The sequence below is a fragment of the Monocercomonoides exilis genome, assembly GCF_001643675.1.
Source record: "Monocercomonoides exilis strain PA203 chromosome Unknown scaffold34-1095894, whole genome shotgun sequence".
Taxonomy (NCBI): Eukaryota; Preaxostyla; order Oxymonadida; family Polymastigidae; genus Monocercomonoides; species Monocercomonoides exilis.
The window spans coordinates 779,019-795,581 of NW_027150579.1; the positions used below are offsets into that span (position 1 = coordinate 779,019).

The 16,563-nt window shown below is 36.3% G+C and overlaps 4 protein-coding genes across 4 annotated transcripts; 2 read left to right on the forward strand and 2 right to left on the reverse strand.

The window, feature by feature from the left end:
* Positions 1-13: 13 nt before the first annotated feature.
* MONOS_2254 (uncharacterized protein) lies at positions 14-277 on the reverse strand (the record flags this gene model as incomplete). The annotated part of the gene is made up of 1 exon (XM_067872165.1): positions 14-277. One exon carries the CDS (start codon positions 275-277, stop codon positions 14-16), a length of 264 nt encoding a protein of 87 aa, XP_067724207.1.
* A 7,778-nt stretch (positions 278-8,055) lies between these two features.
* Positions 8,056-8,502, reverse strand: MONOS_2255 (uncharacterized protein; the record flags this gene model as incomplete). Its single annotated transcript, XM_067872166.1, has 1 exon — positions 8,056-8,502. The coding sequence occupies one exon, from the start codon at positions 8,500-8,502 to the stop codon at positions 8,056-8,058; it is 447 nt and encodes a 148-aa protein (XP_067724208.1).
* A 4,380-nt stretch (positions 8,503-12,882) lies between these two features.
* On the forward strand, positions 12,883-14,040 carry MONOS_2256 (uncharacterized protein; the record flags this gene model as incomplete). The annotated part of the gene is made up of 1 exon (XM_067872167.1): positions 12,883-14,040. The coding sequence occupies one exon, from the start codon at positions 12,883-12,885 to the stop codon at positions 14,038-14,040; it is 1,158 nt and encodes a 385-aa protein (XP_067724209.1).
* Positions 14,041-14,210: 170 nt separating this feature from the next.
* On the forward strand, positions 14,211-15,919 carry MONOS_2257 (uncharacterized protein; the record flags this gene model as incomplete). The annotated part of the gene is made up of 2 exons (XM_067872168.1): positions 14,211-15,005; positions 15,056-15,919. 2 exons carry the CDS (start codon positions 14,211-14,213, stop codon positions 15,917-15,919), a joined length of 1,659 nt encoding a protein of 552 aa, XP_067724210.1.
* Positions 15,920-16,563: the final 644 nt, after the last annotated feature.

Genomic DNA, 16,563 nt, shown 5'->3' on the forward strand with positions numbered 1-16,563 from the left:
TCACATCTATCAATCAACTTCCTTGAACTTCAAACAATCTGCATTGTTTGTTGCTTTCAAACGATGTATTGTGAATCACAGACAGATCGTTCACAGTCAATCCTCCTGTTCCAACGCAAAACAGACTCAACCCATTAGCCTCAAATTTTGTTGCAATGGCAGACCCAGATGATGAAACTTTATTTTCAGAGATCGTTTTCTCTCCAACATCAATTCCTTTTCCTTCAACAACCATTCCAGCTAGTACCCTGATTTCTTCCACAAACCCCGCAATCATTAGGGATAGACAATGGCTAATGGTCAAACATGCACATGATTCATTCAATCCGCAGTTAAATGTGTCTTTTGCATTGGTTTGAATCTCCTTCGAAGAAACAAATCTGCTTCTTCCTCCTTCATTTGGAAGCCATTCACTTTTATCTCCCTCTGCAAAATACCTAATTCCTTCGGTTCGTGTGGAATAACAACAAAAAGTCTGTGGGTTTAAGCAGTCGTCAACAACATGAATGTTATTGCCATAACTGGCAGTGTTATTATGAAAAAAGCAAAACCATAACATATCTCCTCCAAAAGTCTGAACCCTCATTGCAACACCGCCTCCACAATAAATAGCATCACAGCTTTGGAATAAACAATTTCTCGTAACTAATTTATCAATTGGGCTCCAATGAAGAAGTCCGCCACCATATGAATAACTTTTGTTAAGCACAGCACAATTAATATTGGGTTACACTTTCACCTCTGACCCTTTTTTTTACCCCCACCCTTTTTTTTGTGGAGCTGGCTACGGCTTAATACAAGCTTGTGCCAACAAAAAATAACTTGAAATGCTTATTTTAATATATTCAACTAATACAGAAAAAAATTTTTTCGAATTTTTTTGACTTAGAGATCTCAGTTTTTTTTAATTTTATTTTTTGATCATTGAATTGATGGTCTTTCCATGAATATAACATACTGGAAGTTTTAAGGAACATCATCATTGCACATCATATCCTTTTTATTGTTTTTATAACTTTTCACATTTCACAAGTTTATTTTTCACCTGTTTTCTCATTTCATCGACTTTTCGAAAAAATGCAATTCCTTAAAGATTTTGAGTTTTTGAAAATATTTTTAAGATTATCCTTAATATATAGTTATTTTTTAATCATGTGGAATCACAAAAAAGTTTTTCAAATTTGATTTTGAATCGAAAAATGAAAAACATCATTTTCGGTTGTTTTGAATTTTTCAGCCAGAAACATTTATTCAGCAAAATATTTAGTGAGCTTGCAATAATATATTGAGTTAAAAATAAGAGACAGCTTATAAAATTAAAAAATTGTCTTTTACACAATCAAAAATTGCATTTTATCAAAAAGTCGATGAAATGAGAAAACAGGTGAAAAATAAACTTGTGAAATGTGAAAAGTTATAAAAACAATAAAAAGGATATGATGTGCAATGATGATGTTCCTTAAAACTTCCAGTATGTTATATTCATGGAAAGACCATCAATTCAATGATCAAAAAATAAAATTAAAAAAAACTGAGATCTCTAAGTCAAAAAAATTCGAAAAAATTTTTTTCTGTATTAGTTGAATATATTAAAATAAGCATTTCAAGTTATTTTTTGTTGGCACAAGCTTGTATTAAGCCGTAGCCAGCTCCACAAAAAAAAGGGTGGGGGTAAAAAAAAGGGTCAGAGGTAAAAGTGTAACCCTATGAACAATCCAAAATGCATTTATTTGTTTTCATTGCTTTCGAACTCCAAATTCCAATTCCGCCTCCATCGTTTTCAGACCATTCATCTTTGAATAAACAATTCTCCACATATGCTAGAATTGTCATTCCTTCTATTTCTATCCCAGCATTTCCATTATTTGTTGATTGCATATAATAGCACTCAACAAGTGTGAAATGCTTCACAGCGCATTCTGCAATGCTCAGAGGAAACATTCCCCCTCCTCATGCGGATGTTGCATTGCATTTCACAAAAGATGAATTCTCAACAGTCAGCGTTGCATTCGAATTTTCATGCACATAAAGTGCTCCACAACATGGAGCAGAACATCCATTCCATTCAGCGTTCATAAAGTTCTGTGTTTCTGTTGTTGATAGCCTGTCTGTATTCTTCGCTCTCCAATGCACTCTTTCGTTGTTCACGAAAGTGCAATTGTTGCAGGAAAAGAAAACAGATCCTTCTGTTCCGCTCACAATCCCTCCTTCAAGCACATTCATTGAACTTTCAACTTGACAATCTTCCATTACGCTCATTTTCATCATCAGCTCTTTTTCAATTTGCTTCGTCTCTCTTTCGCTATGTTTCTTTGTGATATTCACAAATTCACAGTTTTTAATTCCTTCAAAACATCCTGAACCTTCTCTCAAAAGGCTTCCACTCCCACAAAATGCAATATTCTTCCAAACACATTTTCTCACAAGCAACAATGAATCTTCAGCATTCATCTGCACAACGCTTTCCATCAACTCAAAATTGTCGTTGTTTTCAAAATTCAAGGAGGTATTGATCATTTCGCATGTTCCTTCATTTTTGACATAATGATGATAAGAATCACTCTTTTCCAAAAGTTGACTGTTTTCAACAACAAGGAGTGATCTTGTGAAGATATCGAATGCTAAGCAGCCATCGCGCTTTTCGACCAATATTCCCTTCAATTTAACAGTTGAATTGAAAATTTTGCTGAGTACATGAACAATACTTCCCTTTGCCGAAGCATCACTCTTCTTCGCAACAGGAATGCAAAAGGTGACTTTTCCGTTGCTCAGCAGTTCATTTTCATCATTGCCACAGAATGATAAACTCAAGCACAAAACCAAAACAAAAGGAGTCATTTCAACAAAGTGATAATGGGTTGGAGAAAACCATTATAGCAGAAGCATTCGCAAATTATTATTATTCCCATTTCAATAACAACTCTTCTCATTCAGCTTCCATTTTCTGGTACAAATTTTCTTCTTTTATTTCCATTTTTCATATTCAATTAATTGTGATTATTAATTCCAAGAAACTTCCATTTTCAATAGATTTCTATTTTTTCTTCAATTTTTTAAGATTTTGCCTTTCCGACCATGTCTTGTTTGAATGAAATTCCTCATCCGCTCAGCTCCTTTATCATCTTCGTCCATCTTCATAAAAATGTTTCCTTTCACCGGAATTTATCTGTTTTCGATGCATGATTTGATAGACTTTTGAAAATACAAATGGAGATAAAAAATATAAAAAAAAGAAAGATGAAAATGAAAATTTAAATACCGAGAAATAATTCCGAATGTTCAAAAGCAGCATATTATTGATTTGCTTCATTGAATAATATTGTTTCAACTCTTCATCGTGTATCCAAATCCTCCTTTTTTGGAACGTCTTTACAGGAATTTTTTTTCATTTTTTCAGAAATAAATTGATTTTCAATTCCATATCCTTTGTTCTTTTTCTTTTCTGATTTTTCTTCATTTTCGACCTCTTTTGATCCTCGTTTTGCTCTCTTCTATTTCATGTCAAATTTTTTCAAGCCTTCTTCTTCTTTAATGCATTCAATGTTTTCCATCAGAACTGTATTCAACTTTATTTTTCTTTTTTCTAGTTTGTTTTTGAATCAATCTAACTTCAGAGCATTTTCAGTCAGTAATCCAATGAAATTCTTCCTTTTTCAAATATTTTTCTATTCTATTAAAAATACCTCAATTCAGCGATTTCTCACCTTTATTGAACATTAACAATTGCTTTTTAATGAATAAGAGGAGATTTGGAGATTGCTTACTCATGGAAATTGCTTCTTCCAAAAAAAAAGTTTTCCATATTTCCATTTCCGCAATTGAGTTGTTATGTTGTTCACATCTTTGTCATACCAATGGATTGTTGGAGAGTTTCTGTGATTAATAATCAAAATAACCCATTTTTCTTATGATTTAATACAGATAAGGTGGTTTTTTTATCCGGTCAATTTTTTTATATTCCGGACATTTTTTTTATTGGCGTATCTCACTAAATAAAAACTAAAAACAAAAAAAAGCATATTGCACCAGGTTTGAGCACGTATTAAATGTTCATCCAAAAAATTTTTTTGTCAATTTTTGTTTTTGATGAAGATCTTGAGAATTTATAATTTATTTTTGATCATTTGTTTTGCTCGTTTATAATCGACTCTCTTTTTCTGTCAGTTTTTAGCCACTGGACCATGAATCATTCATAATTATCATATATAATTTCAAATCTTTTTTGTTTTTTCTTATTTTTTCACGAGTTTTTCGCATTTCATTGTTTTTGAAGAAAATTTTATAAAAACTCATATTTTCTCAACTGTTTTTTATTCTTTCAAAAAAAATATTAAAATTTTGTGCAAATTTGATAAAAATGCATTGCTTCTCAAATTTGTTTGTCATATTTCATAAAATCAAAAACAAAATGAGCAATTTTGTCATAATGAAAAATCTATTTGTACTGTTGAAACAACAACATTTTTCAAAATTTTCACGTTGTGCATATTTACTGCAAGTATTTATCATTTGACGCATATCACAAAAAACATCTTATAAATATTGTGAAGCTCATTATTTTCAGTTTTTTAAAATTTTCTTCAAAAACAATGAAATGCGAAAAACTCGTGAAAAAATAAGAAAAAACAAAAAAGATTTGAAATTATATATGATAATTATGAATGATTCATGGTCCAGTGGCTAAAAACTGACAGAAAAAGAGAGTCGATTATAAACGAGCAAAACAAATGATCAAAAATAAATTATAAATTCTCAAGATCTTCATCAAAAACAAAAATTGACAAAAAAATTTTTTGGATGAACATTTAATACGTGCTCAAACCTGGTGCAATATGCTTTTTTTTGTTTTTAGTTTTTATTTAGTGAGATACGCCAATAAAAAAAATGTCCGGAATATAAAAAAATTGTCCGAATAAAAAAACCTCCCTAGATAAAAATTTTAATCAAAATCCATCTTGAAAAGAAAAATCTCAAACATGCAATTCCTTTTATGTTTATGTTGTTGAAGTTTTGAAGTCTGTTTTCCCTTCAGATTCAAAGTCTGGCATAATTTTTATTTCTATTACATTTTCGTGTTCAATGCAGCCTTTCCGAGCAAATTAAATAATCCAAGGCATAATTAAATAATATCAAAGTAATCAAAACTTTAATGTTTCTATTGCAACATATTTATTAGTGTATTCTAACAATCTTTATGTTATTATAAATGCTTGAATATGACTTGTATATTTTTTATGAAAAAAATATTATTTTGGGTGAAACAAACGTTTTATGGGTTTGATCAAATAAAAAATCAGTGAAAACGGCGGATCCCGAAGATGAAAAGGATCATAATTTTGAACTTTTGAAAACATTCACTGATGAAGAAAAGGCTTGGCTGTGGTTTTATCGATTTGTTTTTCAAGACAAAGAGATATGGCATATCAGCTATTTATCCATTTCGATTTTGATCAATCAAATATATCGATTTATGTATATCTGATGGTTGTTATCATCTTGAATAATAAGTTGGAATAGGCAATGATAATAAGATAGAGATCGAGAGTTATTGCTCATATTCTTAGGGTTTATCATGACAAGATTTTCAGTGATGTTCTATAAAGAAGGAGTTATTGTTTGGTGCAATCGATATGTATCTATGGCTGACCTACAATATCTCCAAGGAGGAAATTAGCTAAAAGATTAGCTGAAAGTGTCGGAGCTGGTGAAATAATGGTGAAAATTGATGAAATCGTTGGTGGAAATCGCAAATAAAAATAATTGATTTTGTTTTTTTGTTTTATCGTAAATGGGTCGGAAGAAGATATGCGCAATTGTGGAAGAAGCTAAAGCGGCTCAACAGAAACAAACTAAACAGTTTCAGGAAAAACGTAAGGAAGAAACAAAGTATTACAACGAACATGTATCTGAAAAACAGAAGAAATTGATAAAGATCTTGAGAGAAAGCTTGTCGAAAATGATGAGTTGTTAAATGAGTTGATGGAAAATGTTAATGGTTAAGTTGAATGTGTTTATTTTTCGTTGAAAGAGTTAACTGTCACTTGCCTGTACAGGGTAGACTGAGCAGGTAATTTAGATGTTGTGGCGTGGAAATATTGGGTTAAATCTTCATGCTGGAGAGTGGACAGGTAGACAGAACTGAACAGGATTAATTATTAACTCTGAAATATGTGAGCAAATGGGCAAAGTGAGCAAAGTGGGCAAATGTGCAAAAACAAAACAGTATTATTTCCGTTATTGTTAATTATCCTCATCCTCAGATACAGTTTGTTTATGCATTTGTTAACATTCATCTTTCAATGTCAAATGCCATGAACGTATTCTATTTATTGTTTGTCGTTCACGTTCACATTTATTTTTCAGTTGCAGTTGGAAGTTTCTATCTTTAATTTCAACAGGTTTGCAGAGGAGAGCTTCTATTCAATTCATTCCAACACATAGCTCGTCATAATGATTTCAAATCCACATTTCCATGCCACTTTTGCTTGCTTCATTAATATCTATTTTAGCGTCTGTCATTGGTATTGACATAACGTTTAATGATGAAAGATCTTTGTTCATCACATATATGAGCAAATTGAAATAAAACTCTGTCGTGAATGAAGAACATTGTTGTTTGAAATGATTGATATTGCTCTTGTATTTACCGTTTCATGCAAGAACAACATATCTGCGATCTCCTGTTTCAATCAAAACCGGAAATGAGTGATTTGTCACAAATATGAAATTTGCCACATTCTCGGCTGTTCTGTGAAAAATGTTCTTCTCATTTATTCTAACAATGTTTTCTGTTATATCAGACTTCAACACATTGTAATTTGGCAATCTGTCGTCTCCACAATTTTTCAGTTCATTTAAAATAATCAACATTTTGCTTTCAACAACAGAGTTGAAGTTTCCAGTCAATTCACCTGTTTCTGTGACATTTCATCTTGAATAACCAGCAAATAGTTCAGATATAACATCAGTGAATCTGTTTTTCCCAATACCTTGAATTCATTTCAATATCAATGCTGTTTCATTTTTTATTCCAGTGTGTTGAACAATATTAGCAATCCAGTGAATAACATATTCATATGCATCATCGTTGGAGTCAGCAATTACCTCACGAAAAAAGTCAAGAAACATTTAGATTTTTTCCATATCGACATGTTCACGTAAATTGTACTTAAAACCTTGAAATATTGAGAATACATCAGCTGTATCTTTTGCGTTAATCATTACACCTTGCAATGTTTGTTTCGACAAACAAGACAGAAGAATGTCATATGCTGTCGTTGTTTCATGATCAGTTTTCCACAGTTTTATCATCTTTTAATTACGTGTAATATTTGTGTCTGTAACAAACGTTATCCCCCAACGTCTATCGAATATATTGAAATCCTTTTGTGTAAGCATTGCCTCTGCTACAATAAATTTAATTACTCTTGACAAATCACTTGTAACATCATCAGCTGTTTTGTATTATTTTGTCTCAGCTTTTCGTCGAATGTCAGTCACGGAAAACGAATCAAACATATCAATTGATTTAACGATATTGGTGTCGTTTCTCAGTAACGGTAATATCTCGTTTGTGTGATAGTCATTATTCCATATTTTGCACATCTTTACTAATACAAATGGTGATGATCTCAAACATCTGTATCGTTGTTTTGCAGCATAATAGTTATCACGTGCGTTAGTTGTCAAATTGTCACTGTTTTGTACTCTGTCGTAAGCTAATTCGATGTGCTCATTCGGTTATGAATTAATCGCTTGAAACAGTGTGAAAAACGGGACTTCTCTGTTGATTGGCATATTTCCCACTTCGTTATGAATGACAAAACTTTCCAACCAGTTAACAAAAACATTAGCTAATTCGTCACTGAAATTGTCATTGTCGTTGTCTTATTTTTCAATATTATCCATTTCATCAGATGTTTTTGTTTACTGTTTCAATGAGAGATCGTTTAATATACCGTTAACATTTCGTGTAATTGCTGAGTCAAACGAACCTCAAAGAAGCTGATAAACATTTGTTTTTGATTGATGATCCTTACGCACTTTGCTGTTTGATTATTCTATTAATGACCGTTTGCTCTCGTCCAAAGATGTCATGACATCTACATCAAATTCATCGCAAGTGTAACATTTAATCATTCTGTTGGAGTTGGCGAAGAAGTCATCTGTATTTGCACAAATGTGTGATCCCCATGAAGCTGTTTGAACAACGATATCGTCTTCATCCAGTTTGTTTAATATTTTTGATCCAACGGATTGTTTGGACTCATCGTCTAACGATTTGTTAATGTCAATGTCGACAACAGTTAAATTTGACACTTTGTTCACCAATACTGCTCTTCCAGTAACAACAGAGCCACTGTCTCCATCATGCTTTTGATAATTGCATAAATCAACAACGTAAGTGTCAATTCTTTCATTCAATGTTTTTTCTTCCATGCTTGTAAGGAGTTGAACCGTGTTGCAGTCGTTACTGATAATTTCGGTTATACTTTTGCTCATGGTTGCCAATTATATACTAATTTAAAAAAACAATTTTTTTTTTGAAACAGACTTGTTTTTGAAACGGTGATTTACGGGGAAGATGATATAGGGGTTAATGTCGAAAATGAACCATTACAGTTAATTTTTTCATTTTTTGTTTTTTGCCCAATTTGCTAACTTTGCCCGTTTGCCCACATATTTTGGAGAATGAAATTGAACCGGTGCATCCTGTGCACCCTGTGCAGATGAAAAGCTCGGAAATTTAACGCAATATTTCCACGCCACAACATCACTCACATTTCCTGACCAGCTTAACCTTCCCATCCTGTGCAGGCAAAATAGTTAAGTCTTTCAACCATAAAATATTATCATCAACAACTTAAACCATTAACTGTTATTATCAACTCATTTAACAACTCATCATTTTCGACAAGCTTTCTCTCAAGATCTTTATCAATTTCTTCTGTTTTTCAGATACATGTTCGTTGTAATACTTTGTTTCTTCCTTACGTTTTTCCTGAAACTGTTTAGTTTGTTTCTGTTGAGCCGCTTTAGCTTCTTCCACAATTGCGCATATCTTCTTCCGACCCATTTACGATAAAACAAAAAAACAAAATCAATTATTTTTATTTGCGATTTCCACCAACGATTTCATCAATTTTCACCATTATTTCACCAGCTCCGACACTTTCAGCTAATCTTTTAGCTAATTTCCTCCTTGGAGATATTGTAGGTCAGCCATAGATACATATCGATTGCACCAAACAATAACTCCTTCTTTATAGAACATCACTGAAAATCTTGTCATGATAAACCCTAAGAATATGAGCAATAACTCTCGATCTCTATCTTATTATCATTGCCTATTCCAACTTATTATTCAAGATGATAACAACCATCAGATATACATAAATCGATATATTTGATTGATCAAAATCGAAATGGATAAATAGCTGATATGCCATATCTCTTTGTCTTGAAAAACAAATCGATAAAACCACAGCCAAGCCTTTTCTTCATCAGTGAATGTTTTCAAAAGTTCAAAATTATGATCCTTTTCATCTTCGGGATCCGCCGTTTTCACTGATTTTTTATTTGATCAAACCCATAAAACGTTTGTTTCACCCAAAATAATATTTTTTTCATAAAAAATATACAAGTCATATTCAAGCATTTATAATAACATAAAGATTGTTAGAATACACTAATAAATATGTTGCAATAGAAACATTAAAGTTTTGATTACTTTGATATTATACAATTATGCCAAAATCGAGGAATGCGAATGCTGAGAAGTGGGATGTGGAGAAAAAAATCGAAAAGATCGAGACCGTGATGAAGATGGACAAGTGCCTTTCAAACGAGGAAGAGAAGCAGCAAGACTTGAAGCTTGAAGAGCAAATGCTGATTTTGAAACAGTCAAGGGTAAATTCAAATGGAGATTTCAATGCTAATGGGAAAGAGAATGAGAATATAGAAAATTAAGTAATAAATTCAGATAAAGAAATTTTAATTGTGGGAAGAAATAAGAATAATTGTGATACTGTGGAGGAGTTTTTGTCATAAATAATTGTTTCGAAATTGTCTCCTGCGGTTTCTTCATCATCTCAATAATAATCATCTTCTTCGTCTTCTTCCAAGCTCTGGTTTTATGAAAAATACAAACCTTTCTTTATTTCCTATTTTTATAAAGAAAGATGAAAAAGGGAATAACAGAAAAGAAAGAAGAAGAAGATGAAGAAGAAGATGATGATGATAATGAATGCAAAACGAATTGCTATATTTCAGAATTTTTTCACTAATTTGTTTGAATGAGAAGAGAGCTGATCCTGAACAAGAATAACGGAAAACAACAGAAATGATTCCAGGAGAATGAGTTAACTGTGGAGGAAACATGTGATATGATGGAAAAAATAGACAATGGTTTGTTTACGAGCTGAAGAAACGAGACGAAAAATGAGGATGAGGGAAAAGAAATTTCTTTCATTCTGGTATTGTGTCATCGATGTTGGACAGCGCTAGTGGAACGGGAGCAAGTTTGAGAGAGACGGATGATGAATAACAGCAGCAATAAGAATAGAAGCAAATGCAGATGAAACAGATGGATCTTCCTCCTGGAACAGCAACAAAACATATTCTGCTGAAGTTGGTTCAATTTTTGAGAACGAAAAAGACAAAATTGACAATATCTACCAATAATAATTGCTGCTGCTGAAAAAGAAAAAGAAAATGGAACAGATGATCGATAATCTGGGAAGAGAAGGAGAGGAAGGCGCGTCAGCAGCTTTTGTTGTGCAGAGGATGTTTGATGTGAGAAACGGAGCAGATTCCGAAGAGAAGAAGATTGACATCTTTTGATACTCACAATATGAGTGGAACACTTAGCGCGCTTGCCGCAATGACTCTCAGTACGTGTCAACACAGCTTCTTCTGTCTGGTTCTCAACATGTAATGGACTAGTTTTAAAGAAAGCAGCGACAGGAGAAGCAGGTGGAGATTCCGTTTGTGAATTTTGAGCAATCATTGAACATTTCACTTGCAGCGCTGGATATGGTCACAAACCTGCTCTGCACACTGAACGATAACTCAATTAAGTATGATGATCAAAAAACGAGAGATGAGAAATTTGAGAAGAATTACCAGTTCATTTTGTGTATGTATCCCATTGCGAAGTTCTTTTTCAGCATCGCTTTCCTTTCAGTCAAGATAGAGACAACGGAAGAGAGCATAATTGTATCGTGGGGTTGAATTTGAGTCGCAATACGCAGACAAGTTACTGATGTATGAGGCGGAAGCAGCAGAGGAGAAAAAGTGGTCGTTGGAAATATTAAAGGATCAATCTATCTGTTTTTGATTAGAAGATGTCTGCATCAAGTGGTGTGGACACACTGGAAAAGAAAAATGTCATATGTCTAAAAAGGATTGTGAATAAAAAGAAGATCCAATTAATATCGCAGGAAGAAGAGTTTAAAAAAGAGACAAAGTCAGGTTCACCAAGAGAAGCATGCTTTGCGAGAACAGCGAGTGAATACAGCTACATTCTGGATTATTTGGCATTTTTTTATAAAAGATTGACAAGATTTTCAAAGAATAGAGAAATCAGGAAAGCAGAAAAGAAGAAGAGGCGGTGGAGATTCTGATTTCAGCGAGAGAAAAGAAAAGAATACCAGACGGATCGACTTCAGCAATAGCGAAGATCTGAAGCGATGTGGTGTGTTGAAATTTTTTATAAAAACAAAGAATTATTATTATTATTATTATTATTTCATTGGTTTTGATATAATTTTTATATTCTTATTAAAATTTTGAACTATTGGCTTTGAATTTTCTCTTTTTTTCCAGTGAAATGCAATTTTTTTGCAGGATTAATGTGTTGATTTCAATTGTCATTTTGTGAATGTGCTAATTGATAATCTTCATTGAATTTCTTGTTTGAACAACATCACCGTAGAAATCACTGAGGCGCTTAATCTTTCCAGTCTGTTTGGACTCACACAATCAACAACCAAAAAGTTCTGTGCAAGAAGTGATGAAAGAGCAATTTTTCATTTTTTAAGGTTTGCACTATTTTTCGATAATTGTTTAAATTGTTTTAATCATATATTTTTTTTCACATTTTTTCAAATTATTCAAACTCTAATTTCTCTTTATTCAATCAATTAATACAAAAACATATGAACCCTCACTTTTCATGGTTTTATTTCTTTCAACCTTTTCTTCTAAGTTTGAGTGATGTGTCTTTTCCATGAACTCTTTCCAGTGTTTTTATTGCCATTGGAAACAGAACAGATAAAAAAGACTGAACAAAAAGCCATTTCCACAACACTATCTGCTACGACAGATATTTCTGTGACACAACTGACTGCCTCCTCTCCACACAGCAAGACTTCCTCTCTTCGTCGGATACTCGATATTTCTTCTCTTCATCCCCATCGCCTTCCTCATCTTCTTCTTTCTCATATCAACTATCCACCGATGGCTTCATCTTCACCTTGTTTGAGTCAGTCAAGCTCCCTTCCTCCAAAGCGAACATCCTTTCATATTTCCAACAAAAGACATCTCTTTTTCCTCCATTTCATATTATCAACTAAATTTATTTCTTCCCCATCACCCTCCAGATCTCCTTCTCCTCCTCACTTTTGCTCCAGTATTCCTCTATTTCTGACATTGAATTCCAGCAAATGCTCTCTTGCATATCACATTCGCAATTCTTCGAATATACGAACGCAAGGAGCAGGTTTGCTCCTCAATAATGAGTGTTATTATAAATTATGGGTGGTTTAAGATCAAACTTCGCTTTCAATTTAACTTCTTCACATACCATTGTCCGCTTTTTATATGACGCAAGATACGGTTTGAGTTCCGAATAGCGACGGCGAGGACAGAAGTTTTGATTTGATGCACAGACTTGCAAGGGTAGAAGATATGATTGAAGAAATTTCAAGAAGCCAAACACTAGCAATGCAGTCGGGAGCTACGGAGTTGCTGCCAACGAGGAAAGTGAAGAGGGAACGAGCAAGGAGAAGAAGCAGATCGAGATCGAGCGAGTCGGAGTTGGATTCAAATTTTTGTGATCTGATCGCGAGAGGGAAACAAGGAAAGCGTGAGAAATTACGTCGCACATATAGCCGAATGAGAAGACGGGAAGACGAAGAGGATAGCGAGTGGGATTCTGAAGAGCTGGGAGCGCTGCAAGAGAAAGAAGGAACCGAAGACTTCACAAGAATTTTTCCCAGGGAGTGGTTGACACCTCGGAGACAAGCGAGGGAGTTGAGGAAGTATATTGAATTTTGCAAAGCTGGCTCGATAAGAATGAATAAAGTCATTCTAAATACTTTTATTCCGGAGAGCGAGAAGGAATTTTTCACGGGACACACGGATACAAGCTGGAACGCGCTTGCCAGAACAGTCATCACAACAAAGGGTAGAAGAGACTCACCAGAAGCCAGCCGAGCAATTGAACTCCTCCAGCCTGCCCTTGAATCGGGCTTTGATGCTGCAAAAGCGATTGCAGCCCTCACAGTGAAAGAATCGAGGAGAACGTACTTAGAGGAAGAAGAGAAGGAGCGTTTTATGGATCTTTTCAAAGCGTTCTCCCTGATAGTTGACTGTATCAGTCGTATAAACCTTTTGAAGGTTGTACCCCAGGCGAACTGGGAGAACGGGAAAGAGTTCCTTGAGGGAGGAATGATCAAGAAGGTGCAGGAGAACCTGAGGAAACTAGTGGAGAGCACTAGCTTTTTTCAAGCAGGGGGAGATGCAGAAAGATACGGTGCATCTCCTGACTCCACAACAGGTTTCGGGCCCACAACAGCCAGAGGGGGACTTCCGAGAATATACAGTTCGGGAAGGAGCACCCAAGGATTTGTATACAGACAGCTCCAGAGAAGAGGATACGGCAGGAGCTTCACAGACTTCAAAGGAAAGAAGAGAACACCCCAGTTCCAGGCCCAGTTCGTTCCAACCATCGCTGGGAGGCCAGCCCCTATCATTGGACCATTTCCCCCTGCCCCCTCAAGGACCCAAGGAGGGACAGCGATGGAACCATCAATCTGATCCAACAAGTGGCCTCAGGAGCAGAGAGGCAGAGGAGAGAGAAAGAAGAGAGAGAAGAGAGAGCCGCGCTTTGCAGCGAGACCGAGAGAGGAGAGAGAGAAGCAAATTACAGAGAGACGAATACACGACGAGCAACCGTAGCTCCGGGCGAGACGCGATCAGGGACGGAAATGCAGAAACAACAGGTGAACGTCAGAGGGACTCTGAACTCGTTTGACCAAAGAAAGGAGAGAGAACGAGAAATCACGGGGGATTCGGCGAGAGAGATATCGATAGAAGATGTGCGACACGAGACAACGAGAATAGAAGGAGACTCCGATTATCCCCGGGTGACGGGACAGAAGAGCGAGAGGGAGAACGGGAAGATAGTTTGGAGAAATTCTGGGATTGTTATCGGGAACCCAATTGGGAGCGCCCGGGAGGGGAGCTCGAGGACAGCTATATTAGATACTCTCGAAGAAGAAGGGAATACACAGACGCAACTTGGCCACAAGACGCAAGGAGTGAAGAGGAGTGCAGTGATTGGACCACCGAGGGAGCCACTTCCGGAGAGGTTAGTGAACAGGCTGAGCGAGTGGAAGAGGATTGGGGGAGACAAACTAGTGAGCCGTGGTATAAAAGCTCGATGGAAAAGTCCCCTCTTTCCAATCTCACTCGAGGAGAGAAAACACAGACAAGAATTTCGGGGAACAACGGAGATGACGAGCAATTATTTGTCCCTCTTGGAGGAGGAATTGAAGGAAGGAGTGGTGAACCCCATACAGGAGTCGGAGGTGAAGTGGTTCAACCCGACATTCATGGTCCGGAAGAAGAACGGAAAGTGGAGGAAGATTCTGGATTGCAGAATTTTAAACGAGGAAGTGCTAGGGAAACACTTCAAGATGGATTCCCAGGAGACAGTTGTGGAACTCCTGGAGGAGAACGATTGGATGACTACGCTCGACATATCGAGTGCTTATCAACATGTCAAAGTGGATGAACAACTCATCCACTTCCTGAACTTCAGCTTTCAAAGTCAACGCTATTCAGACGTGGGGATGCCATTTGGAGCAAAAGACACGCCCAGAGTATTCACGAAGATAATGAGACGGGTAGCGTCATATATCAGAGAACATTGGAAGGAAAAGCTGATGATATATCTGGACGACATCCTCCTCATGCACCCAGACAGGGATGCATTGAGATCGATCTCACAGGAGATAGCCCAGTTACTGAGAAATCTGGTGTGGATACTGTCGGAGGAGAAGCTGAAATTAGAACCCACAAGGAGTGGGGAGTTTCTGGGATGGCTGTGGAATTCAGAGAAGATGGAAGTGTTGCTCCAAGAGAGGAAGAGAGTGCTGCTCCTGGGGAATGTGCGAACCTGGATAGCACTGGCAAAGAGAAAGAGACAGAAGACGAGGGATTTTGCCGCACTCCTCGGAAGGTTGAACTTCGTGAGACTGCAACACCCGCCAGCGAGCTTGTGGATGAAGCGCATGCAACATGTGCTGAGGCAGGCAATAGCCCGCGGGGGCGGGAAGGGAACGGTGATAGTCAGCTTAATAATTCTGGGAGAATTAACACATTGGAGGAAGGTCCTGCAAGAGAACAGGCCAAGGAGTCTGAAGAGAAGAAACAGATCAGCAGAACTTGCAACGGACGCTTCAGAGCTGGGATGGGGTGCAGTGTTAACAATACTGAAAGAGAACAAAGAGGAGAAGATTTATGTCCACAGAAGTTGGACCCTCCAGGAAAGAACATTTCCGATCAACGAGAAGGAGTCCAGAGCAGTATAAAGGATACAAGAGAGAAAGTGAGAGTGGTTGCAACAACAGAAGGTAGATCATATTCGTCTGAAGAAGGAAAACATGTCCACGAGATGAACGATACAGAATAAGAGGGGTGCGCCGTCGCTCATTCCAACACTGAGGGCATTGGAGAAGAAACTGAACAGCCTGGACATTACGACGCAAACGGAACTTCTACCGGGAGAGCAGAATATGGAAGCAGATGCACTCAGCCGGATGGCGAAGAAGCCGGACTATGCATTGAATGGGGAGATAGTTGCAGAGTTATTACAAACAATCGCACAGAGAAAACATCAGAAGCTGGGAGAGAGGAAAATATGAGAAAAGGTTTGCAATTAAAGAAACGAGACTTACAGTTTTGAGAAGATAGAAAGCAAAGAGAAATAACTTTATCACAGAACTCCTCAGCCCGACCACCCTAGCGTAGGAGAACACTCCTCATTATTCACAGCAGCGTTTACGAGCTGACTGGAAGCAAACACACTACAACACAGAGAAAGATGCACATTAACAGAGGGAAACATGGAGTGAGTTGTTTAAGACAAATAATAATGAATTCATTTGAATCGAATTCACGGAAAGGAATGTCTCAGAAGCACCCCGAGAAAGAAAAGGAGAATAGCTAGGTGCCGCACCGTCATCCGCACGCCCTCAGTTCATCTGCCTCACGATATTGTGCTAGGCAGGAGGGTTTAAGATCAGAAGAGAAGAAAGAGAGAGAGAGGGATTTCAG